The sequence below is a fragment of the Fomitopsis serialis genome (assembly GCF_022376445.1).
Source record: "Fomitopsis serialis strain Sig1Antser10 chromosome Unknown B0H18scaffold_50, whole genome shotgun sequence".
NCBI classification, from domain to species: Eukaryota; Fungi; Basidiomycota; class Agaricomycetes; order Polyporales; family Fomitopsidaceae; genus Fomitopsis; species Fomitopsis serialis.
Genome location: NW_025955010.1, coordinates 202814 through 228607, shown reverse-complemented (window position 1 = coordinate 228607; position 25794 = coordinate 202814). Strand labels below are relative to the sequence as shown.

At 54.5% G+C, this 25794-nt stretch overlaps 8 protein-coding genes across 8 annotated transcripts; 4 read left to right on the top strand and 4 right to left on the bottom strand.

Moving 5' to 3' along the window:
- Window positions 1-22: 22 nt before the first annotated feature.
- Window positions 23-2308, bottom strand: B0H18DRAFT_956067 (kinase-like domain-containing protein; the record flags this gene model as incomplete). Its single annotated transcript, XM_048042427.1, has 3 exons — window positions 23-1026; window positions 1093-1149; window positions 1438-2308. 3 exons carry the CDS (start codon window positions 2306-2308, stop codon window positions 23-25), a joined length of 1932 nt encoding a protein of 643 aa, XP_047891697.1.
- A 269-nt stretch (window positions 2309-2577) lies between these two features.
- B0H18DRAFT_499130 (uncharacterized protein) lies at window positions 2578-3204 on the top strand. The gene is made up of 2 exons (XM_048038326.1): window positions 2578-3041; window positions 3124-3204. The coding sequence occupies exon 1, from the start codon at window positions 2733-2735 to the stop codon at window positions 3033-3035; it is 303 nt and encodes a 100-aa protein (XP_047891696.1). The 5' UTR covers window positions 2578-2732; the 3' UTR covers window positions 3036-3041; window positions 3124-3204.
- Window positions 2977-5340, top strand: B0H18DRAFT_499127 (amino acid transporter). Its single transcript, XM_048038325.1, has 11 exons — window positions 2977-3258; window positions 3309-3393; window positions 3442-3535; window positions 3589-3720; window positions 3768-3937; window positions 3993-4103; window positions 4156-4209; window positions 4265-4512; window positions 4566-4771; window positions 4820-5022; window positions 5083-5340. The coding sequence occupies exons 1-11, from the start codon at window positions 3118-3120 to the stop codon at window positions 5235-5237; spliced, it is 1599 nt and encodes a 532-aa protein (XP_047891695.1). The 5' UTR covers window positions 2977-3117; the 3' UTR covers window positions 5238-5340.
- Window positions 5341-7376: 2036 nt separating this feature from the next.
- Window positions 7377-11961, bottom strand: B0H18DRAFT_1120681 (NAD-specific glutamate dehydrogenase; the record flags this gene model as incomplete). Its single annotated transcript, XM_048034183.1, has 20 exons — window positions 7377-7445; window positions 7500-7927; window positions 7979-8145; window positions 8201-8288; window positions 8336-8385; window positions 8445-8532; window positions 8582-8599; window positions 8653-8847; window positions 8902-8934; window positions 8989-9088; window positions 9144-9186; window positions 9242-9331; window positions 9386-9494; window positions 9548-9669; window positions 9723-9854; window positions 9911-9975; window positions 10028-10215; window positions 10274-10471; window positions 10526-11219; window positions 11812-11961. 20 exons carry the CDS (start codon window positions 11959-11961, stop codon window positions 7377-7379), a joined length of 3027 nt encoding a protein of 1008 aa, XP_047891694.1.
- Window positions 11962-14895: 2934 nt separating this feature from the next.
- B0H18DRAFT_1016394 (NAD-P-binding protein) lies at window positions 14896-16791 on the top strand. The gene is made up of 7 exons (XM_048029271.1): window positions 14896-15348; window positions 15398-15569; window positions 15697-15794; window positions 15853-15954; window positions 16006-16119; window positions 16171-16264; window positions 16331-16791. The coding sequence occupies exons 1-7, from the start codon at window positions 15158-15160 to the stop codon at window positions 16523-16525; spliced, it is 966 nt and encodes a 321-aa protein (XP_047891693.1). The 5' UTR covers window positions 14896-15157; the 3' UTR covers window positions 16526-16791.
- B0H18DRAFT_1016384 (uncharacterized protein) lies at window positions 16792-19866 on the bottom strand. The gene is made up of 12 exons (XM_048029270.1): window positions 19758-19866; window positions 19464-19694; window positions 19240-19382; window positions 18985-19182; window positions 18844-18920; window positions 18703-18788; window positions 18471-18649; window positions 18339-18415; window positions 18169-18281; window positions 17357-18114; window positions 17094-17296; window positions 16792-17026 (listed from the first exon to the last, which is right to left on the bottom strand). The coding sequence occupies exons 2-12, from the start codon at window positions 19591-19593 to the stop codon at window positions 16903-16905; spliced, it is 2088 nt and encodes a 695-aa protein (XP_047891692.1). The 5' UTR covers window positions 19594-19694; window positions 19758-19866; the 3' UTR covers window positions 16792-16902.
- Window positions 19867-21463: 1597 nt separating this feature from the next.
- B0H18DRAFT_1120678 (uncharacterized protein) lies at window positions 21464-22508 on the top strand (the record flags this gene model as incomplete). The annotated part of the gene is made up of 3 exons (XM_048034182.1): window positions 21464-21597; window positions 21662-22388; window positions 22446-22508. 3 exons carry the CDS (start codon window positions 21464-21466, stop codon window positions 22506-22508), a joined length of 924 nt encoding a protein of 307 aa, XP_047891691.1.
- Window positions 22509-22656: 148 nt separating this feature from the next.
- B0H18DRAFT_498915 (uncharacterized protein) lies at window positions 22657-25724 on the bottom strand. The gene is made up of 12 exons (XM_048038324.1): window positions 25592-25724; window positions 25364-25495; window positions 25145-25296; window positions 24893-25090; window positions 24756-24832; window positions 24624-24703; window positions 24386-24570; window positions 24241-24329; window positions 24087-24187; window positions 23301-24037; window positions 23010-23227; window positions 22657-22946 (listed from the first exon to the last, which is right to left on the bottom strand). The coding sequence occupies exons 2-12, from the start codon at window positions 25491-25493 to the stop codon at window positions 22805-22807; spliced, it is 2109 nt and encodes a 702-aa protein (XP_047891690.1). The 5' UTR covers window positions 25494-25495; window positions 25592-25724; the 3' UTR covers window positions 22657-22804.
- Window positions 25725-25794: the final 70 nt, after the last annotated feature.

Below are 25794 nucleotides of genomic sequence, written 5' to 3'. Positions count from 1 at the left end.
AGAGCAGCGCGCCTCGCGAGGTTCAGCCGACGCGGCCGTGCGCACTCGACGCAGCCGAGACAGGGCGCACGTCCGCGCTGCGACTGCGAGTCCCATGAGACTGGATCGACCTCGGCGTCGCTGGCGTGTACAGACCCGACGGAGAAGGACATTGGAATGGCGTTCGCGCAGATGGAGGCGGCACACTGCCCCGTCGTCCTGAGCGCTGCGAATCCTTTTGAAGGACATGCCGGAGCTGTTCCTTCGCGGAATGCAGAACGTCTGCGTCGTTGCCGTATGACCAGTGTTCGTCCACGTCGTTCGCTGTGGGTTCAACCAACGGCGCGAATATATCGCTCATCGTAGGTGACTTGTCGAGACCCTCCGAAGGTTGGGCCACTCGGACGGAGTCCGCGGGGGTGAGGAGAGCTTCGAGAGGACTGACAGAGCGAGAGTCTGAGATCGGTAGTTCCGCTGGGAGCCGTGCTTTAGGCCTTGGTAGGCGTCCACGCTCTCGCTCCTGCCGCTGCGGTTGGCCTGGCGTCATGAGGAGGGCGGATTCGTTGAGTGCGGACCCAGACGAGTCCGAGTCTGCCGAGCTCGTGCGCAAGATGGCGTTTGTGAGCGCGGAGAAGCTGAGCTCCATGGGACGAGGATGAGGCGGGTGCTCGTGATGATGGTGCAGTTGGCGGTGCGGCTCGTACGGATGATGTGCGTGCGCATGGCGCGATGCGCTCCGGCTGGCACGCCGTGGCGAGCGGCTCTTAGAGCGCGTCGTGCATGATGGCGAGCGCACACTCTCGAGGTCGTCGATCACGTCTGCATCGATGCGCACACCAGGCCGCGAGCGCGAACGCGACTTGGACGACACGCGGGATGGCATCTCGGGCGGGGGTGAGGCCTCGTCGCCTTCTGCACCCCAGCCGATGCCCCAAGCAACCTCGTCTACCATCGCGATCGTCCATCGATTTAGAACAGAACGTTCCAAGCAGCCAGTCAGGACGCGCTCTGCACCGTGGCCAATACCCTTGGGCATTTCGTACGCACCTGCGTGATGAAGAGATGTACGTCAAACTCTTGCTATTTTACGTGATTTACGACTGCCAGACTTACCATGCAGAATCTTCATCTGCAAACGAGGGTCATACGAGTCCACAAACGGCAGGCGTCCTGTCAGAAGAGTGTACAACATGACACCCAGTGCCCAGATATCCTGTGCAGGATTGGGTGAGCGTGAGGCCGAAGACGACGGAAGGAGAAGTTCCGGGGATGCATAAGGGAGCGATCCCTGGGGGAACTCTCGGCTACGAGTTGGCGTCGTCGTCGAGGAAGGGAGGGGCGTAGAGCCACGATGGCGTGGGCCGCTATGTCGCATCAGAGATAGGTGCTTTTGCAATGGCCCTTGCGTGCCGTGCGATCTTCGTGGCAGCGTGGCAGGAAGGCCTCGCGAGGGCTCACTGGTCTCCGCATCGGGTTCTTCGACCTCGCCGATCTTGCGTGCCATTCCAAAGTCTGCGATTCTACACACACCCATCTCATCTACGAGCACGTTCTCCAGCTTCATATCCCCGTGCACAACCCCTGCCACTTCATGCAGATATCTCAGCCCCCGCACCACCTGCCTGAACATCATCCCCGCATCATCTTGTGGTAATGCCGGGTGTCCATCTCGCTTCAAGATGTCGAACAGGGTGCCGGCGGGGCAATATAGAGTCGCATAATAATCTGCACGAGCGGTTTGAGTAACGGAGAATAGCGGTAGAACATGCTCGTGGCTGAGGGACCTCCAGATGGTCATTTCGCGATCGAGTCGCTTGCGAGCTCGCGCAGAAAGATCGGTTCGCCGTACGATCTTGACTGCAACACTGCCGCCTTCAGACGAGGTTGCCTGGCGGATGACTGAGAACCCTCCAACACCAATGACAGGGCCGAGCGTATACCCGGCTATAACGGCTCCCTCGGCGTCTTCAGGAATGGCGGCCTCGGGCATTGACGGGCTGAACGAGGATAAGAACAGCGCTGCCGGCGATTGGGAGAGGTCCGCAGCAGGAACATGGCCCGCAGAGAAGGAATACGACAAGGGAGATGTCACGAAGGAATCTTGAGGTTCCGGGGCCGACGTCGCTTGGACATCGCTTGGTGCATCGTCTTGCAGCTCCCGACTGAGCACCTCGTCATGTTTGAGAAGCTCTTGAGTCTTCAGGTAGCCGCTACCGCTATCTTCCTCGGAAAGGAGGTTCGCGAGCCTTGGCCGCGTAATGAAGGTAGGTTCATTGGGCGAAGGTGGGTCTGAAAATGCGGTCGTAAATTCTTGGGCGGCTAGAAGCATTCACTGAGCGGTGTGCGACGCAAGTTTGGGCTCGGAGGTCAAGAAGAATGTCTGACGATGCTGAAGAGCCTCGGGCAGAGATGGCTGTAGGAGAGCAAGGAGGGACAGAGTAGGACCTGGCGGTGGTAGGACGAGTGCGAGTAAGCAAAGTCAGCCTGGTCAGTGCGGGGCCGCCCTCGACAGCGGGGCTCCGTATTAGGTAAGCATGCTCTGCCTTAAATGGCAAGTGACTAGTTCAGCCTGCAAGTTCGCCTTGATGTTGAAGTTGAGTCTCGATTCGTGGAAGTACTTGGCCAGTGCGATCCATCATCGTCTGAACTGGCATTCGGTACCAAGCAATTTTGGACGGATGGCTCGAATTGGCAGCAGTGTATCTCAGCCAGGCTGATGATGGGTCACACTGCTACCGTGGCGGCTGTTGATCATGGAGGTGTGGGCGATATCCTTGCTATTACAAGTACTAAACATCTACAGGACCTCGCACAGCGCTCGACCAACGAATCAGACAGGCCGCTATAGCTGGGTGAGAATTGAGGCACCGCGTCTATCTGAAAGAAGACCATTCGGAGGAGTCTGCCATAAGACCTATCTGCTTCTCCATGGCTCGTCCTATGAGAAGTGGTGTCGTCTCGACTCTTCCCATGGTACACCTTTTGCTTATCTCTGCTTCTGTCAGCTACGGCGGGGCTCGTGCTCCTCCGAGACTCAGTGTATCATCCCGGCGTAGGTACTAGTATGTATAGAGACATTCACTCCGTTGTAGCTCCATCGAACGCCCTTCCGCTTCCCGTCGTGTGCTAATCCTCGATATGAAGCAGGACACTGGGATATACATCGACCGCGACACCTCTGGACTGAAGTCGCGGAAGTCGGACGGAAGTCTGAATGTGTCCGATGATGCCCGCCTCGCAGAGCTCGGGTACAAAAGCGAGTTCAGAAGAGAGTTCTCCGTGAGTAGTCTATTAATCGAGCCTCGCTCATACTGACTTTCAATGTATAGCTCGTTGAGACAGTCGCGTTTTCTTTCTCGATCATGGCGGTGATCAGCGGTATCTCTTCGTCGCTGTCCCTTATATTAGCTTCCGGTGAGAATCGCGACGATTCTTGTTGTCTAATCTATTTACCGAATGAAGGTGGTCATGTCGGACTCGTCTGGGGATGGGTCATACCGGTTCCTTTTGTGTTATGCGTTGCAGCAGTCATGGCCGAAATGGCCTCCTCTATGCCGTGCGTGTGTATGGAAACATTTATGGAACATTGCAGCTGACCTTCCTACCCAGTACTAGCGCAGGCCTCTACTATTTCTCTGCGAAACTAGCCCCAGAGAAATATGCCCCTCTCGCAAGCTGGATTACCGGATGGGCGAACATAACCGGCCAAGTAACATTGGTGTGCTCTATTGACTACACGCTGTAAGGTTCGCACATCCACGGTATAAAGCGCCTACTCATCATCATAGAGCACAAATGATCACCACAGCAATTGCTGCGGGAACAGACGGAAGCGTCATCTTAGGCCCTGGTCCGACTTACGGGATACTACTGGCGATGTTATTTCTACACGGCATGATTTGTTCAGCAGCCACTAGAGTTTTGGCGCGACTGAATTTGTTCTATGCCGTAGTGACGTGTGAGTGAAGATGCCGTTTAAATGCTGCGGTGCCGTTTCTTACACGACATATCAGTTGGGGCTACCGTAGCGGCGACCATCCTTTTGCCTGTCTGCGCAGGAGAAAACAGAGTATCTACGAAGGTCGCTTTCACCTCCTACGAGAACTTCACCGGATGGTCCAATTGTGAGCGGCCCAATTTGTCGAGTCGTCCAATACAATTTAACGCATGTTGTAGCCGGCTGGGCGTTCCTTCTAGCTTTCACAGTGCCTATGTGGCAATTTACAGGATGTAAGGATCACGACAGATACGCAGGACGCTCGCCGACATTGACCTCCTATTCCAGACGACTGTGCCGCACACGTCTCAGAGGAAACAGCAGGGGCAGCGAAGGCCGCGCCGATAGCCATTTTGGTTTCGGTGGCCTCTGTAGGCTGTCTCGGATGGATACTCAACATCGCGGTGTCGTTCGCTATGGCTTCAGTGCCGGACTTGCTCTCGACGCAGCTCGCACTCCCCATGGGCCAGCTGTACCTGGACATCATCGGCAAGAAGGGTATGCTTGCCATATGGTGCGTCACCATCACGGTGCAGGTAAGTGCTTATTGTTTCTAGGAACGCTTTCGTGACTTACCGTGACACGGCAGTTCCTGTGCGGTGCGGCACAAGGCGTGGATGCCTCCCGCGTAGTCTTCGCGTTCGCGCGCGACAACGCACTGCCTGGGTCACGCTGGTGGAAGAAGATGAACCATCACACCCAGACACCCGTGAATGCCGTCTGGCTCGTCATGTTCCTGGCTGCGATATGTGGTCTCCTCGGTTTCTCCTCAACAGCTCTGACTTCCCTGGCGAGGTAAGATCCATCGTGAGCGTGTCGCACCGGCCACTGACTCCTTGACAGTGCCTCTGTGATTGGTTTGTACACGTCGTACACGACCCCCATATTCCTCCGCATCACCTCCGGACGACACAAGCTCATCCCTGGGCCTTTCTCGCTCGGCCGCTGGTCGACACCGATCGGGTCGATAGCGGTGGCTTGGGTGACCTTCATTGTCGTGCTCCTCTGTTTCCCAACGACACAGACTCCGATTGCAGCCAGTATGAGTGCGTCACGTTTCTATCATACGTCCCGAACAAGCTGAAATGATAGTGCTTGGTGTGTAGATTACGCTGTCTTGCTAATCATGGTCGTTTTCATCTTTGCTGGCGGCTCATGGGTGCTATCTGCACGGCACTGGTTTACTGGGCCCCTCCCGAACGTGGACGATCGCAGTACGACAGCTTCGTTCAATGTATACGAGAAGGAGGTTAGGAGATGAAGGATGTCCGAACGCCACAAGGGCGCGAATACATTCAGTATCCCAGATGCACTGCATGTCAATCATTGTAACATCAGATTCGATAGCGTTTGACGGTTTTTGCTGCCAGTCGTGCGCGTTATTCACCAAGGTACTTCACACGCAGCCACTAATAGTCATCTCGTTCCCTCCATAGAGTTCATAATTCAGCGCAAGCAGTCATTCATCGCCATATAACGGTAAGGATCAGGTGTCTAGTTTTGATTCACGAATAATGTAAGCGAACTAGCCGATGCCCGTGCTCCGCTACAGGTGTGCGGCGTCACGGTTCGATTGTCAGTATATCTCTGAGTCAGATACATTATCTACAGCTTCGAGCTCACGGCGAGGCGAAAGCACTCAAATATTATGACTGTATTAATTTGCAAGGGTAGGCGACTTCTGTAAGAGTGAAGTTGAAAGGCCACTCAGCCGTCTCCCTTCGGGAGTCGGCTTCGTGGCCCCATGCCAGTCTGTGGAATACCGACTGTTCGGGTGGATCTGCCTCGACTGACACTTGGCTCCCCGGCCGAGCAGCAGTAAGGGGGGCACAACACAGAATGGGTGATATGCAGCACACCCATGCCCATGGCCTCTCCGAGTCGGACTACCCCATCGACTGCTGGCAAGCTAGTAAGTCTGTCTGTCTCCCGAAGCTCGCTCTTACTTTCGGGTGGTACTATTGTAATGAATATGCCTTCAACGTTCAACCCCTGTTTCTCCGCACAGCAGTAAGGGAGAGCACGATGCCATTGATCAATAGCAGACCTTCGAGGATATTCAAACTTGCAGCGCACCTATGCTCATGGCCTCCGGGTGGCTACTCTCTAACTCGGACTCGTGCGCGTTGTGCTTGCATCATCGGTAATGCCGCGCCGCGTCGTACCTGACATTCGCTCGACCTTGCTCGTTCACCCTCATCCTCGCCCATCTCATCCCTTCATCCTCGCCCGTCTCTGTCAGCTGTTCGTCCCTCCCTGCCCACTCGCTCTCGTCCGCGCCTGCCGTCTGCTGGCCCTCTCTGCTCGTACCTACGCCCGCGGCGCGCGCCCGTGATCCGCGAGTCCGCTGTGTTTCTGCCCTGCATGCCCGCCGGGCATTCGCCCTCGCGTTTGCTGTGCGTGTCGCGGCCCGCTTGGGAGCCCGGTCGCCCGCCTGTGTGCGCGTCCGTCGGCTGTGTCTGCGCGCAGTGGGTGTCCGCCTGGCGCGCTCAAGGTCTAGGGTGTGCCAGTGTGATGTCGCCTGCCCGCTCGCCTACCCGAGCGGCCGCTCTCCCGCCTATCCACTCGCTTGCTTGCCCGTCCGATTGTTTGTCCACGCCTGCTCACCTGTTCGGCGGCTCGCTCTGCGCGCGTTCGTCGGCCGTGTCTGCGTGCTGGGCATTCGCCCGGTGCGCTCGCGGTCGGCGTGTGCGTCGCACTTCATGAAGCCACGGCGACTGCGCCCTGCGCCTGCCCATTCTCCCATCCCTACGACTCCTTCGGTCATGCACCCGCGGCCCGTTCGTCGGCCATGTCTGCATGGGGCATTGGCCCTGCGGGCGTCGTGCGTTATGCTGCACGTCACCGCGTCCTGTACCTGCAGTTAGCGAGCTCACTCGTGTTGTGTCTGCACTCACGGTACCCGTCTCCATCGCTGCGCTCGGTGCCCTCATGTCACTCGTGAAGGCACTGGCTGACCCCCTCGTTCTCGTCACCTTGCTTGTCTGTGTCATCCTCGTCCTTCTTTGATTGCCCGTTGCTCGTTGATTTCTGTGCCTTACAGCTGCCCTGCTGGTCCGCGCCCTCCCATGCCAGAGCGAGAAGTCAACTTAAGTGCGTCTGAGTGTAAGTCTGAGTGTAATTTAAATGAGGAAGGATGCCAGGTAACCGGTAGGTGTTGCGGCTAGCGCGAGCTCGGAGCGCTTGAGAGGCTCGGGCAGCGTTCGGGCGTCCGTCTCTCAGCCAATGAGAATGTCTCTAGCGTTTGTCTCTTGCTTCTTGTCTCGTCTTCTTGTCTCCAATGTTTGTCTTAGCGTTTGTCTCGCGTTCCCACGTTCACGCCTCTTGTAGAGTAGATAGTATACAACAGGCAGTGCTTGACGTTTGTACAGCCAGATTTTGTGTCGGTTCTTACCACTTTCTACAATGCAAGGTCCCGGACGAAATGGAAGAAATCAACAGAAGACCCATTGACGCCGTACTTGTAGATCTGCATAAATGTTACAGTCAGTCGCGGCTGCGGCAAGGTTGAGAAGACACGCACGAAATGGGACGCCACCCAGCTCGAGAACAGCGCTCGTTGATACGTCTCCGGTAGTCTCCTCAGGAGTTCCTCGACGCCGACCTGATCGACCAAGGTTTTTGGAATGGCCCGCGTCATAACGTTCTTCCTCATCACAGGGTCGTCGTACAAATCTGAGCTTTCCAGCTCGGCTTGTAGATCGTTCAACGTGCTGGACAGCTCGTCGGAGATCAGGGTCCGGAGCTTGGAACCTTGTGCACGAGTGTGTTCCTTCCAGATGCACGAGAACTCTGCGGCTGCGTTCTCAGAGATCTTGGTCTGGATGTCCTTGACGTAATTCTCGTAGAAAGTGGAAGGCTTCCCGTCTTTGAAGATCATCAAATCGACGTATTCTTCCGTAGAGAGAGCGAGACCAGCGAGAACCTCCAGGGACGAACTCGTGACACCACCTATTCATGGATTCAGCTTTGGAAAGTGCACGCACAAATGGTGAGACTAACCCTTGTTGGCACTCGAGTCCTTGAAGAGTATGACCTTGCGCTTTTCGAGATGCAGACGCGCTTGCTGAGTGAAGAATAAATTGGCACCCTCAACCACAAATTTGAAGTTTGGTTTGCCCTCCGCGTCGACTAACGCGGCCACGTTTGAGATATTCACGGCCTCGGGCCTTGTTAGTGTGTCAGTCAATCGCTTCCATAGCGTTCCATCAACAGCACACTCACCTGCCACCGCACGGTACGAACAAGTCAGCCTTGAAGCGCAAGTGGGCAGTGTTCCTGAAGTCAGTTCCATCAAGCACAACCTCGCCAGCTACGAACTTGTAAGTCCCCATCAAACACCTGACTTGAACTACTTACAAGGCAGTTTGACATCTTGTTCCTCTACAAGAACTAGATAACCATCCTTGCTGAGTTTTGACCGATCGAAGTGCGCCACAGGCACACGCTTTTTGCTAGCCTGATCAACTCCTCGCGATCAAGGCCAGCGGGGTCAGCGAGAACGCCGCTCCCGTCGATCATGACGATAGTTTTGTCGGAGCTGAGAAGAATCTCATCTGCAATGACATTGGCAATGTGCCTTGCATCATTGGTAGTGACACTTACTTGAACCAAGGTCACCATCTTCGATCGACAGGCGTTAGCATCCGGAACCCACCTCGACCGGAAAGACTTACCTGGTCCACCTGTCTGCACCTTTGTGATGTCCTTCTCCCGTAATCCGAGTTGCTTGTAGATACCCAGTACGTACTGGCGAATCGACAGAGACGTCATCCCGTACGTATCATGAGGAATGCCACCGAGCTTCTCTGCGCTCTTGCCGGTGGTGAAGGACTTCCACCACGTCTCGGCCCCACGTTCACGCGCATGAACTGCAGAAGAAGTCAATTCATGTGTTCAAGTCAACAACCTGCGGTAATACTCACTGGCCGCCCAGTCCATCATGTCCGCCGTACCCTCTGGTGAGATGGGTGAGTCAATCGAGACACTATCAAAAAGTATTGGAAGCCTACCATCTGGCCCGAAGAAGAGGATCTCATTCTTGCCGTACAAGTCGACCAGTTTCTCCTTGATGCCCGGGCTTTGTCCCGGGATGAGAAGGTCAATGACGGCCTGCAGAAATAATGTCAGCATTACAATCCAAGCAACAGCCTGTGCGTTGATTTACATCGACATATTTCTCAAAGCACAACCGAGGACTCGAGCCGAGTCTATGGGTGGATGGTCGTCAGCAAGCGCGAAGCCCCGTGACGAGGTGGCACATACGATGGCAGAATGGTACCCTTCGCGCCACCCTCAGGTATGTCCTTGTTCTTGAGGGATTGCGTCGAAGCAAGGCCATAGTTCTCATCGAACCTGACAGGCACGCGTCAACAGGCGCCGATGATAAGTACAAGTACGGAAACTCACAGCATGCGTTGGTTGATGGAGTAGGTCTCCCTATTCCGAGACATAACCAACCGGATGCCGCCACGCGCGACATCCCTGAATCGGATGTGGAATCCACGGAACTCGCCACCTGAATGTACATCGTCAACCTTTGCAGTCCCGTTTGCGTGAGAGACAATGTACCAATGACAAAGAACATCCCGAATGGCTTTCTGGGGTACTCGACTTCAGGAAGGAACTCCGGCGCAAGGCGGAAGGACAGAGCGACCTTGGTCGGTTGGTAGAAGTTCGTCTTGAGCACATGCCTGAAAAGCCCTGGTCAGCGGTATCACACTGCGCTCGACGTCCACAAGCATACTTGTTGAAGATGAGGAAGCTCTCGAGCACTTGGAGCTCGTGCTTGTTCGGCACGGACTTGCGGATCTTGTCGTACAACTCCTGATCACTGAGGATCTGATGGGTCTGCAGACGCTGATATGAGAGTGTCGGCCTAACACAGTTAGATCAGCGAATGTTCGCGGGGTGTCGTCACACGAGAATGCTCACATGAGATTGGCTTGGTCCGATGCCGGATAGTGCACCATGGCGAAGTTGACATATAGCAAGTTGATCTGTCGAGCACAGTCAGAGATCGTCTAATTCTGTAGTCCAGGACCATCTCACCAGCTCAGGATGCGCGTGGATGGTCTGTGCAATGCTCTCGCGCGTGAAAGTTTCCTCACGGAAGCGACGCTTGATGTCGTTCAGCACCTCCGCGTGTGATGCATTAGACTCATCGAGAATATTACGCAAGGCAAGGTACGAAGGCCCCAGGCGGTTGCAGAAGTGCTGCGCGAAGATCCAGCCACAGTCTGAAGAAATATAACATTGAGTATGATGCTGGGCTCTGGCGATGTATGTCCCACTCACAAGCATAAGTCGCTTCCTGCACTGCGTGCCCCTCTGTAGGACCCGCGCCGGCGTAGAAGAATGGGTTGTCGGGCAAGCAATAGAGCAGCGAAGCTTCCTTCATGACCTGGAAGATCGAGTGCTCGATTGGAGGGGCATGCGAGTCCGGGAGCGGGTTGAGGTACAGGCACAGGATGGTTATCCCGTTCGAGAATTGTTCTACGCGCGATTCAACATGAGCATTCGCACTGACCCCAAACTGGAAAGACGTACCGACATACTTCCTTGCAGAGTACAAGGAGTAGAAGTGGTACAGATTCGACAGCGCGCTGAAGAACTTCTTCGTGCCGCCCTTTTTATACCCAACGACGAGCCGTCGCTCGCGGCTGCCTTCCACCTCATAGACCTCGATAACGGGCCCGTACCGCGTCTCAACATTCCACATCACGCGCTGGTACAGCTCCAGCGTGTTCTCGCTCGCCTTCTCGAGGAAAGCCGCGTCGGACACCGATCGAATGTCCGTCTTGCCGTCCGTGCGCGTCGACGCGCGAGGCTCCTTCGGAAAGTTGCATTTCGTGACAAAGTAGCACCGCAGCTGCTGGCTCGCCGTCGCCGAGATGCCCTGCGAGCGGTACGTCTCTAGTCTGAACGCCTTCTCCGGGGTGCTGCTGTCCAGGAAGAGCTCGTCGATCCTGCTCTCGCAAGTGGCGCCCGGCCCTTCCGTCGATGTCTTGCCGGGCGTGCTGGTATGGATGAACGTCGCGCCATCCTCGTTCACCTTCTCGAGATCGATCACGAGCTTGGACGGGTCGTGCTTCGTGAACGCGAGCACCTTCGCGCCGAAGAGCGCGATGATGTGGTCCGAGATCACGTCGACGGACTCAGACTGGAAGTACGTGTCGTCGATGCCGAGGTGCGTGTAGAACCAATTGATCTCGTTCGTAACCAGCTCGCGCGGAATGAAGCCCTGCGAATGCGCATCGCGTCAGTATCATCCTGATTCTGTGGAACGTGCGTGATCAGGCAGAGACGCGTTCGTCTTCACGCGTTAGAACGTGCATGTCGCGTAAAAGCACAGAAACACGGTGTGTAGATGATCGCGCTACGCGACGCAACATGGTGGTGGGACGATGGACTTCAAAAGGGATAAGGAGCCCAGATGCGCTCCTTGCTACGTACAACGCGACTTTTTGCTACTGACTCCGAGACGCGTCGCATTACTGTCCCTCGGGACGGGAAGCGACATGCCTTGTATTTCCCACCTCGTACGCTGCAGAGGTCAACGGTTTGATGGAGGCAACGGCTAGTGCGCAACGGCGCTGTTGGAGGTGGCAATGCCCTGGGCGCATCTCGGTGCCTGTCGCCCTCCTTGCAGATTTCGCGACGACGGGGGCAAGAAACGCGTCCTTATCTCTGGGCGCACTGCGCAAGCTGTGCAGATCCAATTCCCAACGCGGCCTCGTACACGACGGAGAGAACACACCACGCGACTCACAGCCCCGGTTCCAAGCCCCCTGAGGCAAAGGACCGCCCCAGGCAAAAGAAACGCGTAGACTCACCTTGGACGTGACGTTCGCGAGCACCTTCGCCTTCTGCTCCTCCTTGCCCTTGAACACGGGTGTGGTGTAGCCCGGCACGTTCTTGATACGGTGCGTAGACTCAAGCAGACCGGGCACCTCGAGGTGCCCGCCGGTCGGTGTCGACGCCATGGATGCGGGATAATTTGTGTGGTCGTGGAATGCACGGGTCGTGAAAGGAAAGTTGGAAGCTGGGGGAGAGATGGAGAGCGATCTGCGAGGGGAGAGCCATTTTATATACTCGAGGGCCGACGTAATGTGAGCCTGATGTAAACGGTCTCAGCCTGGTCTGGACATTTTGTTACGCTTGTAAGATCCGCTGCTAACAGATTTGAAACAACATGAAAGGTAAATTATCATTGCCGGTAATCCTGCACCGGCGCCTCTCACTTCGCTCCAACCTCTCCGGTCGCGGTGTCTTCTTACCGCTGCGGCCGTCTCAGCCAAACACTCTCTTAGTCTACGACCCACACAAATCCACATAGCCTTGTCGAACGGGCCCAACAATGATGTCTCGAAACTAATGATGGTGGCTAATATTGCCTGAACGCGTCGGCCGAGGTGGTCAGAAGATCCGGTTGCAGACACATCGCAACTGGAGTCAAAGCTGAACGCATGCGTACGCTTGGGTCACGTTCGCCCACGAGCTCAACAGGTGCTGCCTCGGACAACAACAGCTGACCATCGCACTCCTTGCAGCGGCAAGGGGACCGCGATGCGATTAACTGTAAATGTCGTCGCGAGCGCGCAGTGGCCGGAGAACGGTGTACAGCAGATTCGGAAAACCTTGTCCGACGCGTCCCCGCGCGTGCGAAAATTCAAATAAATCAAGAAAATGACGAAAATGCGGAAAAGTCTAGGAATCGCGATACACGCACCGTAGCCACTATAGAACACCGTGTACGCCTTGTTACAGGTTCGCGGCGTATGCGGCATGTCTATTGAAGGCAAGTTGAGGGTGGTTTTGAAGGTTGTGCGATGGTCGACGTGGCGGGCAACGTTGGGCGCTAATGCTCACTCCCGGGGGACATTCACTGCAGAACACCGCTGTGGGTACTCGATATGACCCGGAATGTATGCGTGATGACTTAGAGACATGGTTACTAGATGAATATAACCTGAGAGGAAGAAATTTGTGCATTTGACGGGCAACCAGGTCAAAGACTTGCCTCCCCGAAGTGCTCGCATTGCCAGTGCCAACCTGAGATGGCCTACTCAGATTATATCCTCAAGTCTTGTTCTCAAAGCTTTCAATAAGTTGTCGGAGAGTTTGTGTTATTTCTCCGGGAGTCCCGAGGCCGCGACTTCGCATTTCCGGCTGGCCATGAAGCTTGAAGGCTATGTGGCAAGTCTTACAAGACAGGAGCTTCGTCACTGAAGACAGGGCTGCATAAGGTCTCGGCTTCCTCGAATATCGCTCTGGCATTCATACTGTCCCCATGTCGATGTCGGGCCCAACTTCGACTTGAAGTTGAAAATCGCCAGGCACTGTACTGAGCGCTGAGCGCTGAGGCGGCCCTCCTGATTGTCATTGTCCCACAAGCTACTACATCTGTTACAATGAGAAATACATTGATACAGCTGTACTGCGCGCGCTGTTCGGGCTATATCGAGCACCCGATGACACCCACAACTGCATTTTGCAGTGGATGCTCTTGGGATGCTCCTCGGGGAGTGAGCGTTAGCGCCCAACGTTGCCCGCCACGTCGACCATCGCACAACCTTCAAAACCACCCTCAACTTGCCTTCAATAGACATGCCGCATACGCCGCGAACCTGTAACAAGGCGTACACGGTGTTCTATAGTGGCTACGGTGCGTGTATCGCGATTCCTAGACTTTTCCGCATTTTCGTCATTTTCTTGATTTATTTGAATTTTCGCACGCGCGGGGACGCGTCGGACAAGGTTTTCCGAATCTGCTGTATTTGCGGATAGGGAGGATCCGGTGAAACGGGAGTGGCACGATGTGCCGTTAACGTTCTACTCTCGGAGGGTAGGTAAGCCTGTTGCTATCCGTATTGAGTTGTACTTGTTCAAATAGGTCGGCCGGTCTGCAAGGGCGAGAACAACCTGCCGTGCCCCGTCCTGAGCGCTAGGGACCGAAGGAGTGCGGTAGCAACTCGAGTTTGTTTGAGATTCATATTGCCCTCGTGATGTGGCGTGCTGGCTTCCGGAGCATAGCGTGCTACTGGGTGATCTCAAGAACACGTATTCGAGGAGGAGACTGGTGAGTTCGTCCTCTCAACTTCAGACACATGTTCGCATAATGCGCGACAGAGCGCGAGGCTCATGTTCTAAGTGCTAGAAGCCTGCGTCCGATTTTCCACGCGGCGCGAACCTACAGAACCTTTTCGTGACTGCCCAGTCTGTCAGCACACCAAAGCTAATCCCACTGCCAGGCACCGCAACCTTTCCCGGTGCTCAGAACGGTACCGCTCGAGTTGCCTGCCGCCGATTTGGTTTCGCCGCGGCCATTCACGTAGAGAAGCCCAAGCCGAATGCGATTATACGGGAGACGACTGCAGCGGAAGAACCAGTGCTGTTGTGCGCATGACAAATTACGTTGGCGCACTGATTACCGCGCGGATGAATTGCGTGTGGCCATGGGCACGATGCAGGTCGCACGAACGTTGCCAACGCGAGTGGACTCTTCAATGGCGTATATTTCGCAAAGGTACGCTGCAATCCGAGGTTCCTCATACCATATGAAACATTCTGCCAAGTGCAAAGAATCCGAGAAGTTACAGTCCGTGACAACCGCGCGGTCGGCTCAAAGGTCCTATACATATGTTGACTGTCGAAGAGTCGTTTGCGAACGCCACACCGGAGCTGGGCGCTTCAGGTTCGCGCCCGCGGCCTAACCATCCGGCCCCCGGTACTGCAACACTGCAACCAATATTGTATACTGCTCTTGAGTTGCTTGGATGACTCTAGGACCAGATACATATGGTGATCACACGTTGAAAAATAGACATTATTTCCCCTTAGAAAAGGCTGCGAGTACTTAACTTGGGAGTTGAAACACAGCCTGTGCATCTGATAATATCATCTCCACAACCCTTGTCGGCGTTCTAGACCGCGCTGGAGGACTTCTGACCAAATGATGAGGCTTACGCTGTGAGAATAATATGTGCATGTAAAGTCGAGCCGATTCCGCTCCGGCGATAAGTGCAGCGTGAGGGAGGTCCGAAAGCCCTCGACGTCACGTATCCGCTTCCTCGGGTTTGGAGGGTATAAGAAAGGCGGAACGTGCTGGGTGTTCCTAATTTACCCCTTTCCCATACCCCAGCAGTCCCGTATACCTCAATTCATTAGCCGGAGTCCGGGATGAGCCTCACTCTGAACGGGGGCAGTCGCCGACCCTCTCCTCTTCGACCAGCATCACACTCCAGTGCATTCCAACCAACAATGGCAGCCATGGACGACGGCGTACACCCAGTCATCCACACCGGGCGGGTAGCAGTCATTACAGGAGCGGGGAGTGGCATCGGACGAGCTGCTGCGCTTGAGCTCGCGAAGTACGTACAGCGTCTGCTTTTCTCCATTGAGATGCTCATCCGCCCCCAGGATCGGCATGAAAGTCGCGATCGCCGACGTGAACGAAGAGCCGCTCAGCAAGGTCGGGGCAGAGCTGACGAAGGTGGTCGGGGAGGGCAACGTGCTCGTCGTGCCGACGGACGTCAGCAAGCTCGAGGACGTCGTCCGGCTGCGCGATACGGTGTACGAGGCGTGGGGCGAGGTGAGCTGGCTCTCCCGGGCAGCCCTCGTTCTCGTTGGGCGGCCGCGACGACATCGCCGGCCGCGCTCGCGCTGTGTCTGTCTGCGTGCCGCTTGCTCACCTCTCGGGCCGTGTGCCTGTTGAACAGGTCGCCGTGCTCATGAACAATGCCGGCATTGGCTTGCCGAGCAAGTCTTGGGAGGGCATTGATGCCTGGCGCAAGACCTTCGACGTGAACGTCTTCGGGTGAGTGTATCCACGATGCCGGCCTTCGTGCTTTCGCTCATGATGCGTGACGATTCAGAGTGCTCAACGTACAACAGACGTTTGTGCCGTCCATAATCCACCAGGAAAACCCGGCTGTGATCATCAACACCGGGTCGAAGCAGGGCATTACCAACCCTCCGTACGTCGATCTTTGCCCCACTCGAAAAGTCTGCTGATACTTGATCTTCAGAGGCAATCCCGCGTACAACGCTTCGAAGGCTGCCGTCAAGTCTCTGACAGAAGGGCTCGCGCACGAACTGCGCAACAACGTGCCCGCAGCGAACGTCACCGCGCATCTCTTTGTGTACGCCTAATCATGCTGCAGGGATATCCGGTCATGCTGATGTTTCCGCAGTCCGGGGTGGACCTGGACAGGTATGACCGGTGACAGCAGTGGCGCGGAGAAGCCCGCCGGCGCATGGACCGCCCAGGAGACTGTCCTCTACATGGTGCGCACCACGACTGCGGCGCACCCTATATATCGCTATCTATGCTCAACCTTGGTTACCTTCTAGCTCGACTACGTCCGCCAAGGCAAGTTCTACATTCTCGTGCCCGACAATGACACCAGGCGCGAGGTCGACCAGCTGCGCATCCTTTGGGGTGCGGGCGATCTCGTCGAGGGCCGCCCCGCGTTAAGTCGGTGGCACAAGGACTACAAGGCGCTCTTCGATGACTACATCAGGGAGGGCCTCAGCCAGATGGAGTAAGCTGCGGCTGTATCATCTTACGCGTAGTAAGCGGAACGAACGAAAGAAGGAAACATCGCATGTATGTATTGTAGTACGTTGACGATGGACAGTCTTGGAGATGAGGCCGTTCGCGGCTGATGTGTAAGTATCGTCGATCGCATTGCTGTGTTGCTCTAAAAACGTAGTGATCTCTGGATATCGATTTTCTGTGGACACTTCGTGACCAAAGTCGTGATAAATACGCATGGACGCACTGACTGTTCCACCGAGGCAGAACAGCATTGACACGGGTTATCGGTCCAAGGGAGATGATGTATTCACCATGGCAACTTAAAGACTTGTAGAGGAACATGGGTAGGCGTTTGAAAATAGCTCCAGACGTCGCCCAGAACCTACTATGTATCGATCGCAAGTTCCTCGTAGGTCAGTCCATGGAGTGTACACCACAACGGTACGAAGCGCTCTTCAGGATGAACATGGAAGAAATCGATGTAATCTTCCGGCTCCTTGATTCCATGTCTACCACGCCAACAAAGGTGCGCTTGTCAAGCAACCATCACCCGAACACAATGAAGCGTAGACTCACATTTCACGCACATGTTCCACGACCGTATTTCGGGCCTGCAGAGCCTCGAGATGAACCGAACAATGATTACAGGCCCATTTCATCTGCATCTGTGCAGTTTTCGCATCCGGAAGGCACCGTATCTTTGCGGAGGCCTCCTCGCTGAAGAGTGAGATGACTGGCAACTGGGGACCTTCTATATGCTCGAGCCAGCAGTGTTGGATCTTTTGACAACAGTCAGCTCATAAATAATACGCCCCGCAATGCACACAGGCCATACTCACGATCGTACGCCAACTGTGAATCTCGAAGTACACCAAGCCATACGAGGTATCAGAGCACTTGGCATTTTCACAGAATACATGTCTATCAAGTTCGTCAAAGTCTTCAGGTCGCGCCTTGTTCGGATCGAGGCCTAGCGCGATCGCCAATGGCTTGAGGATTGAAAATCCAGTCATACTCCAGTCGAAGATCCCGAGATTGGCGCCGTCGTGAGAGGCCTGCAATCTTAACCAGAAGAGCGGCACTGTATAGTCACTGTGCCCCTCTCGGGTTCTTGACAAGTACGACAGTACTGCGTCCATAGACGACATTAGTACAGGGTCGAGGCCGACCATGACGTACGACTCATAAACAGAGCAAGCTAAGGAGAGGAGGTGCTGCATATCGACACCTGAGTTCTCGAGCTTCGTGCAACCTTCCATGCTCTTCAGCAACGCGCACTTGACACTGGCATGATAGCTCGAGATGATGTTCGGGAAGTGTTGAGCGGCCTCATTGCATTGCTCCTTGACCAGTCCAATTGGGGCAACGAGATTCTCGTAGATCAGAGGACGGAAGGTCGGAGTCATGTAGATCATATCGACCGGTGGGAGATGGACCCTATCCATGGGGCGCAGAGGCAGCTGGTCACAGTAGTCGTGATACAAAGTCTTCAGCGCATTCATGCGAGCGCGTATCGTGTCCGGATGTCCCTGTTCGATACGCTTGACTCGGCCTGCCATGAGGCGCGGCTCAAGCGCAATTCGGACGCGCTGCCACGCTGCAGAGATGCGTAACGACTGCTTCAATGCACGGATACAAAACGTTCACACACCTTGCTCGGTCACCTCACGGCAAGCTTTCCCGATGTGGCGCTCCCAACCAAAGCCTTTGATTTTCTGAACGTGTTCAGTCGTGTAGCCCAACTCTCCGAACAACTCTTCGATGCTGCCAGAAGTGTGAGACGTACGTCACAGCGTCGTGTGTACCGATTGCCGCACTCACCGTTTGAATTGTGTGACCCTAAGTGCCTTTTCCTCTTCCTTACGCGTATGCACCCATTCTCGACATTTCGTTGCGTGCTGGCGGCCCACATGTTAGCGCTACCTGAATCGTACGAATGACAAGATAGCAGACTTCGGTAATGGCTTGTACGTATCGGATGCGCTCTTGCTTGATCTTGTCCAGAGCAACTCTCGGCGCACTCTTCCCTTCTTGAGCATCCTTCCAGTAATTGAGAACCAGATTCGTTGTTGCAGTGATATCGGCGCTCCAGTACCATTTTCCTGGGATAGCTGATCCATTATCATTCTTCACTAACACCTTTGATAAACATGTGGTGCAAAGCGCGATGAGAATTTGACTCAACAAGATGTGTGCGGGATGAGTTGCAAGACAAAGGCAGAGAGCGCCGAACGATCAGAAGTACTCATGAAGGTGTCGTGTTCAATAAGCCTAGGGCAGTGGTCAGAATTGCATACAGAAGCCGTGCAGAGATATCAACACGTACCGTTCCCGTCTACAGTAAAAGCATATGCGCCGTAACAACGCAAAATTGACATCATCTCTGGCAAACTGTCCACATCCCTGAAGGATTGTGAGGTGAACGCCCTTTTCAATTGTCCATATGATCGTGATCACGGATACGTACCACACATTTATATCCACAATACATTGCTCTTATCCAAGCAACCTGCGGCACGCACGCCGGACCGTCCGGGGTTTCTCCAGCAAGCTGTTTGACCGTCTTCCACAGTCCATCGCTCTGGGGAGATTCTAGGAGTGCGCGGAAGGTTTTGCAGGTCTGTGCCAGATTCGCAAGGTCGAGCGGACACAACTGCCCAAAGATCTAAGAGACGGTGACTGTGTTAATTAGTGGCAACATCACCTATGCTGTGTTGCTTACTTCAAAGATGATGTCCAAAGGAAATGCCAGTAGAGTGACGCCCGACAGCGCATTTGCTACTGTAGTAGACTGCTTTGCATCCGCCACAGGCGAGGTAGCGTACTCTTGGAGCAGGTCTCTCCGTTCGCCACTTCTAGACGCAGCTGTCGGAACAATGGTCGTTGCAGCGATCATCTCATGTGAGCGCAACATTGGCACATGAGCGAGAGAGCACGATATCTCACCTTCGTTGGCGCTTTCAGTCGTCCGTACGTCGACATCTCTGCCACTCATACCTGACTGGGCAGCTTCGCTGTTTGTTGCATTCGACATTACAAAAGCATAGCCTGCTGCGTGTACGTGTTCGTTTTGCATCAGTAGTCGATCGACGAAGGCGGACAGCTACACGTCAGTGTTTCAACGTTCAACGTTGTCAACGCAAGTTCAATTCAGTAAGTCCTTTGAACCGGCGTTGCCTGTTTGTGAACTTGAATGTTCAACCCGATGATGTGAGGCTATACTAGACACTGTGGACAAACCTGGTTCACTTAACGATGTTTACGTCCTATGAGATAACAGACGAGAGTCGTTGAGAGTTGAAGGCGGCGCAGTGGGCGTTGACAGAAGACATAGACCGCCTGAAGGCTGAGCGAGGCTGAGTGTGGCTTCGTTCCCTCGCGATCTCGTGACTCCGGGAGTTACTATACATGGCATACCAATGGCATAGACACTCCTCCTCTTCTCAGAGCCCTTGAAAGCGTGTCTCGTAACATCCTCTTCGCTGTGGCAGCACAGGCTGTTACATGCGTGTGTATGTCTAGGGATTCTTGCTCATACTACGGACGCGCACACAACTCGGCTGCGGTGCTACATAAAGGGCGTGATGTCCGTGCGAACGACATCATGCTCAGGCTGCACCTGGTACCGCGGGTCATGGCAAATATCAACGCCTATGAGGTTACACGCCGGTATCACTTTTTTTTCGTTGTCGAGACTCGATACAGACTTACCGCCCTTCCTATGAGCGCATTCACCACAATGCGCCAAAGAAAAAATGCTGCTGCCAGTCTGCACCGGACGAACTTAACATTTGAGTCGCGGCGGGTCTTTTCGCCCTAGGCTAGTGATTGAGCGGTCACCGATCCCAACCCCTCGACACCACGATATGTGAATTGCTAGGATACTCGCGCTTCGTGGACGCTACTGCAGCAGGCCCGGGGGCAACACATTCGACGCACAGGAGACATGTCAGCGAGGCGTCTTCGATGTGGACAATGGACAGTTCAGGTGAAAGAACGCTACCCGTGTACCGCACGTTTGGATGCGTACATGTAGAGGTACGCTCTGTCCATACTCGGATATCCCTTCCTTTTTGGGAACAACCGGCCACCCAGTGGCTGTGATATTATTATGAGATCTTGATCTTACATGTCACCGGCTTTGTCGACAATCGCACAGCAAACAACTCTGCTGAACAAATCACTATAGCTAGTAGCTGGTCAGTGGACGTTGCGCACTGGCCCGTGGGTACCTTTTTTGCAGTTACTTGGACCCTCTCCGCTATATGTTCTAATTAGCTAGCAACAGTGGACCCGATAGTCTACGTCGTACAGAACTAGCAGTGCCAGTGAGTCATTGCATTTTTATGGTCGACCCGAACGTCTGAATGACATTGCCCATAGAGTTAATTAACTAGTATGTATTGACCGGATCCGGCCACTCACATCTACAAGTCTGCATATCCTGATACACCTCATAACTTGGTGCTCACGAGTGCCTCAGGTTGAGCCTGAGCGTATACATAAGTGATCTAGCTTCATGACCGCCGCGCTTTCACAAAGGTTGTGGCAGCAACTCATCGCGTACTTCCTTGGGCCGTGGGTTTCATGAAATCGCAGAGACTGTCTTCGATACAATCGGGAGGCCTCATGGTTTGCTCGATATGGATGGTGCTTGTAGAGGTACGCCGATCTCACACGATTGTCTCGCTGCTGTGCCCGCTAACGCCGTGGTGCTTGTAAAGATACACTCTTTTCGCATCACGACACCCCGTTTGCACCATATAAGGTATAGCGGCGCGCTTCTTGGTGCTTGTAAAGGTGCACTCGATTCCCTCGACCTCGCCGCCTTGCGCTGCACGACGGCGAGATGCTTTCTGTACCCGCAGGTATAAAAGCAGTGGCTCCGGCCGCCATGATGTCCCCATCGCCTACCCGCATCGCGCAGAAACTCGACATCCCCCGCAATGGCCACTCACTCTGCCTACTACTTCTACGATGACCTCAACTCGACCAATTCCGACCTGCTATTCCCTCTACCGGGTACCGTGGTCCAATCATTCGTGAATGAATCATGCGATCCATTCAGCGTGTCGATGTCGTACGCTACTCATGTCTATGATGTGTCCAGCATCGCGACTGACGCACATGTATGATGCATCCAGTCACCCAGACCTCGGTTCGGACACAGAGATGCTACCCGGAAGTGTCCTGCCAATCGTCACGGAAGGCAGCTCTCTCTGGGACTACGCTCCTTCCGCCGCATGGCCTTCAGAGGTTCCAGACATGAGTGTCGCCGATGCGCCGCACTTTCCTACCTTCGACGACGGTGTCTCGTACCAAAGCCCCGGTGATAGCTCCGAGTCAGCGAGCATCCTATCACCTTTCCCATCTTACACCTCCTCCTGGGATTGGTCAGGTTCTCTCTTCGGATCGCCTTCTGAAGCCTCCCCCGACGCTGCTTCCCCCGATGCCTCGTCATCCTCAACTTCTCACGAAGCATCATCCGCCACCAATGTCGACTCCGAGTCTGCGAAAGGACGAGGAAGCCGGTCGTCACGTAAGGGCTCCACCCGCCCGAGGCGCATCCGGTCAAGTTCATCCTGCGCTATCCCGCGCTCTCTCGCTTCGTCGTTCACCAGCCGAGTCGGCATGGCGGCTCCGCGCAACAAACAAGTTGGGTTCACTCCCTCCGTGCAGCGTTGGGAGCACAATGGCTATTTCATCTGCCCGCACTGCGACTTCTCGACTCGGCGCAAAGGAGACCTTGACCGCCACGTCCGCACGCACTTCTCCCTGAGCCGTGACCCGGAATGGGTCTGCTGCGGGGTTCCGGAGGAGGACGCTCCCGACCTCGGTGGAGCAAGCTACGAGCATGGTGGACGCAAGATGGTTGGAGGCTGTATGACAACGTTTAGTAGACGCGACTCATTTATGCGTCACCTGAAGAATGGGACGTGTATCGCGCCTGCGCAGCTGTTGAAGAGGGGGAAAAGGAGTGGATCGATGTAGAATTATTCATCACGTCGAACCTTGCATACTATCTACGTCATCTCCGTACTGCTTGATGCTAAGCATTATCGGAATCATCAAGAAATGGCTCCTACAGCGCAAACTACCACCGTCCGTGGACGGGGTGCTGGAATAGATATTACAAACAGTCCGAACTCTTCTCGTCGGCACAAACACAGGCAATACTGTACACTGAGAAACCTCTTGCAGCTAAGACATAACAAAACAGCATACGATGCCATCTGTCACGTACCGTACTCGTCCTTCGTACGAGACCACATACAGTCCACAGCCCTTCATATGAGTTCCTCGATCAGTTCTTCTGCATCCTCAGGGCTGGTCAATCTTAGAGGGAAAAGCAGTGGGTCTGGGCGCTGGCGCGCTGATGGATACAAGTGGAAGAGGTCGACGTTCTCTTCCGGAGTATCAAGGGCATGCCTACAAGCGAGTCAGCATTCAGACAGCCTACTCTTGACACAACGTGTCGTAGAATAGACTCACGTCTTTTTCACATGATCCAACACCATCGGATAGGTCTGCAGGTTGTTCAGATGGATGGTGCAGTGATTGCAGCTCCACATCTCCTGCTGCCAGGCGGGATCGGCCCCCTCCGCACGGCGGACAGCAGCGGACTCATCTTCATTCAACGCCTTCCAGTTAGATTGTGATAAAATTTGTAGAGGCAGATAGTGGGACATGTTCTCCAGGAAATGCGTCACCTAGAGGACACAGAGAACAGCGACACAATCAGCACATGTAAGGAATCACTCATGATATACTGAAGAAGCTTACACCTGTTCGCCAGGAGTACGCTCTGTCCCGAGACTGTGGGGCCTCACGACGCCGGCATAGTTGGCATATGAAGCGTCTGTCCAACCTGTCTAGGTCTTCGCATCGTACAGTCATGGGATCGAGACCGAGCTCCGCAATCATCGCCTTCACCACCGAAGCCCCGCGTGAGTTATAGCTGAACGCCCTCTTTAGATTCTCGTACAAATCAATCCAATGCGTCGTCCCGTGCTGATGATGTTGCGCTGGGCTCCCGTCATAAGCCAGATGTGCCAAGGCATCTGCCGAGGAGAGGCACATGTAACGGTGGGAGGAGAAGACGGAGCTGGCCAAAGATAGCTGATCATTGCCTTGGTCTATTGGTAGCAACCTGGCCTGCTCGTTGACGCGGCCGAAAACCCCCATGCCTGCCATAGATTGCAGCAAGCAAGCATTGAGCGACTCGCGGTAACTTGCGATGTATTCGGGAAGTCGTATTGCAGCTTCATTGCACGCGGCCTGCTGGAGCGGGGTGTGAAAATTTGCGTAGACCAACGAGCGGAAAACAGGGGTGGCGTAGATGAATTTGGTCGGCGGGAGATGGATCCACTCAATAGGACGCAGCGTGCGCTTGTAGTTATCGTATGCGACGTTGACGAGGAGTTTCCGCACGTCGAGGGCATACGTCTGGCCCATTTCTACCCGCTTGCATCGTGCAACATCAATCAACGGTTCGAGGATAGGCCTGATACGATTCCAAACTGGCGGATGTCAGATTGGGTGAACAAGGTAATACGAATACCAACTTACCTCGCTCGGTTACGTCACGGGTACGGTACGACTCATTGTGCCGTTGAATCGCCCGGATGTCCTGGTCCAAGTATCCCAGCTCCCGGAACCGTCTACAGATTCTGCGCGGAGAAAACATATCAGCACAGTATAGAACGACACATCGGATACCTACTCGTCATATCGCCTTTGGATCTGCGAACGATTGTCTTGGTCACGATTTGTCTCGAAGTTGTCCCACCATTTCTGGCATTCCTTGGCGTGCTAAGCGGTTCTACGGTGAATCAGACAACGACGAGTGCGATGGCAAAGCGACGAACTGCTAGAACAGTGTGCACATATTCGGCACGCTCGTCTCGGAACTTCTGCATCCTCTCGCTTGCGCCGGGAATCCGCGAATAGATGTCGCCTTGAAGTTGTCCGTAAATCTTCGCGATGGCATAGATGTCATCCTCCCAATAAAATCTTGATCTTGAATGCGAATGTCCATGGGACCATCCTCCGGCTGGATCAAGCGGTCAACATCAAGAATCATCATGCAGATACCTATAGCTCAACTGTCTGTGTACGGAAGCAGTTCTAGGATCCCAACATCGAAGTCCGGGTAGCGTTTCGCAAAAAAGCCTGCGTAAACGAATCTGCAGAAGAGCGGTAATGAGCTGGATTCATTAGATACTCTCAGCAGCTCACTTTTTCTTCTTGCATTTCACGCACGCGCGCCGCATGATGGCGAAGTCTATCTTGTGTACATTAGGCGTGCCGCACACCTGGTGAACAGGTCAGACTATGCGCCAGTAGAGTTGAACGTGATGTATGGTTTTCGTTACCTGGCATTTGGCTCCGCCGTAGATCAATCTTGCCCAGGCGGACTCCGAGACCTTCGGTGGGCAATCGGGGACATTCCAGACGGCTTTCCTCGCGATCTTCCAGATTTTGGAGGCTTGCGGAGATGTGATCGTTGCGTGGAATGCTTGATTTGTCTGCGCCAGGTTAGCTAACTCCAAGGGAGTCAGCAATGACAGAATCTGTAATGTACGTCAATAGAGTAGATACATTCATCAAAATGCTATACTGCATACCTCGAAGATGATGTCTAAGGGGAGTGTGGGGAATATAGTGGCCCCGGCCCGGTTACGGATGCCGCGACGGTTGACCTTAGAAAACCCCAAAACAGTCGTCCTTCGAGCACGCTTCTTCCGTCGGCTGGCATTTGAGCCTTCCCCACGCGCCTCTAACAATGAGGACAACGATGCTTCAGTAATCGATATCGCTGCGATAACAGCTTGAGTGTAAATTACCTTCCCAGTCACTTGTATTTTCTCCAGGATCGCCAGTATTGGACTGGTCACTGTCGTCCGGGTCAACGGCGGGTTTGGAATTCACAGTCTGTGAAGCACGCCGCTTGGAGCGACGGGTGGTGACGGGCATATCTGGTGTGCAGGAAGGCGGGTCAGTCACAAGAGAATCGCGAACTAGATAGCACCCGCCAGACGGCGATAAGGCGCGGACACCGTTTTCGTACTTACCGCAGATCTGTGACTTCACTGCACGACTCAGAGGCTTCGAATGGCGGCAAGTAACCACGCCTCAGCTTATAGAGTGTCTTCCTCGACGCGCGAGCGAGAAGTGCTGGTCGCGATGTGGTCAGAAACAACCCGGAGCAACGCGAGGCGCCCTTGATGTGGCGGATGACCTCACTTGATATGGCGTTGATTACCATATTCGGAAC

Bases quoted from the DNA above. Each gene is read 5' to 3' on its own strand.
- B0H18DRAFT_498915 (XM_048038324.1), bottom strand. From the start codon at position 25,493: ATGCCCGTCACCACCCGTCGCTCCAAGCGGCGTGCTTCACAGACTGTG. The intron at 25,297-25,363 runs GTAATTTACACT...CCTCATTGTTAG, and splicing joins AAATACAAGTGACTGGGAAG to AGGCGCGTGGGGAAGGCTCA. The intron at 24,330-24,385 runs GTTCGTCGCTTT...AGAACCGCTTAG, and splicing joins ATGTGCACACTGTTCTAGCA to CACGCCAAGGAATGCCAGAA.
- B0H18DRAFT_1016394 (XM_048029271.1), top strand. From the start codon at position 15,158: ATGAGCCTCACTCTGAACGGGGGCAGTCGCCGACCCTCTCCTCTTCGA. The intron at 15,349-15,397 runs GTACGTACAGCG...ATCCGCCCCCAG, and splicing joins GCTGCGCTTGAGCTCGCGAA to GATCGGCATGAAAGTCGCGA. The intron at 16,120-16,170 runs GTACGCCTAATC...ATGTTTCCGCAG, and splicing joins GTCACCGCGCATCTCTTTGT to TCCGGGGTGGACCTGGACAG.
- B0H18DRAFT_499127 (XM_048038325.1), top strand. From the start codon at position 3,118: ATGAAGCAGGACACTGGGATATACATCGACCGCGACACCTCTGGACTG. The intron at 3,394-3,441 runs GTGAGAATCGCG...TACCGAATGAAG, and splicing joins GTCCCTTATATTAGCTTCCG to GTGGTCATGTCGGACTCGTC. The intron at 4,104-4,155 runs GTGAGCGGCCCA...CGCATGTTGTAG, and splicing joins CTTCACCGGATGGTCCAATT to CCGGCTGGGCGTTCCTTCTA.
- B0H18DRAFT_1016384 (XM_048029270.1), bottom strand. From the start codon at position 19,593: ATGCAAAACGAACACGTACACGCAGCAGGCTATGCTTTTGTAATGTCG. The intron at 18,650-18,702 runs GTTGAGTCAAAT...CAAAGGTGTTAG, and splicing joins ACTCATCCCGCACACATCTT to TGAAGAATGATAATGGATCA. The intron at 18,416-18,470 runs GTCTGCTATCTT...GTGGGCCGCCAG, and splicing joins ACGTACAAGCCATTACCGAA to CACGCAACGAAATGTCGAGA.
- B0H18DRAFT_499130 (XM_048038326.1), top strand. From the start codon at position 2,733: ATGGAGGTGTGGGCGATATCCTTGCTATTACAAGTACTAAACATCTAC.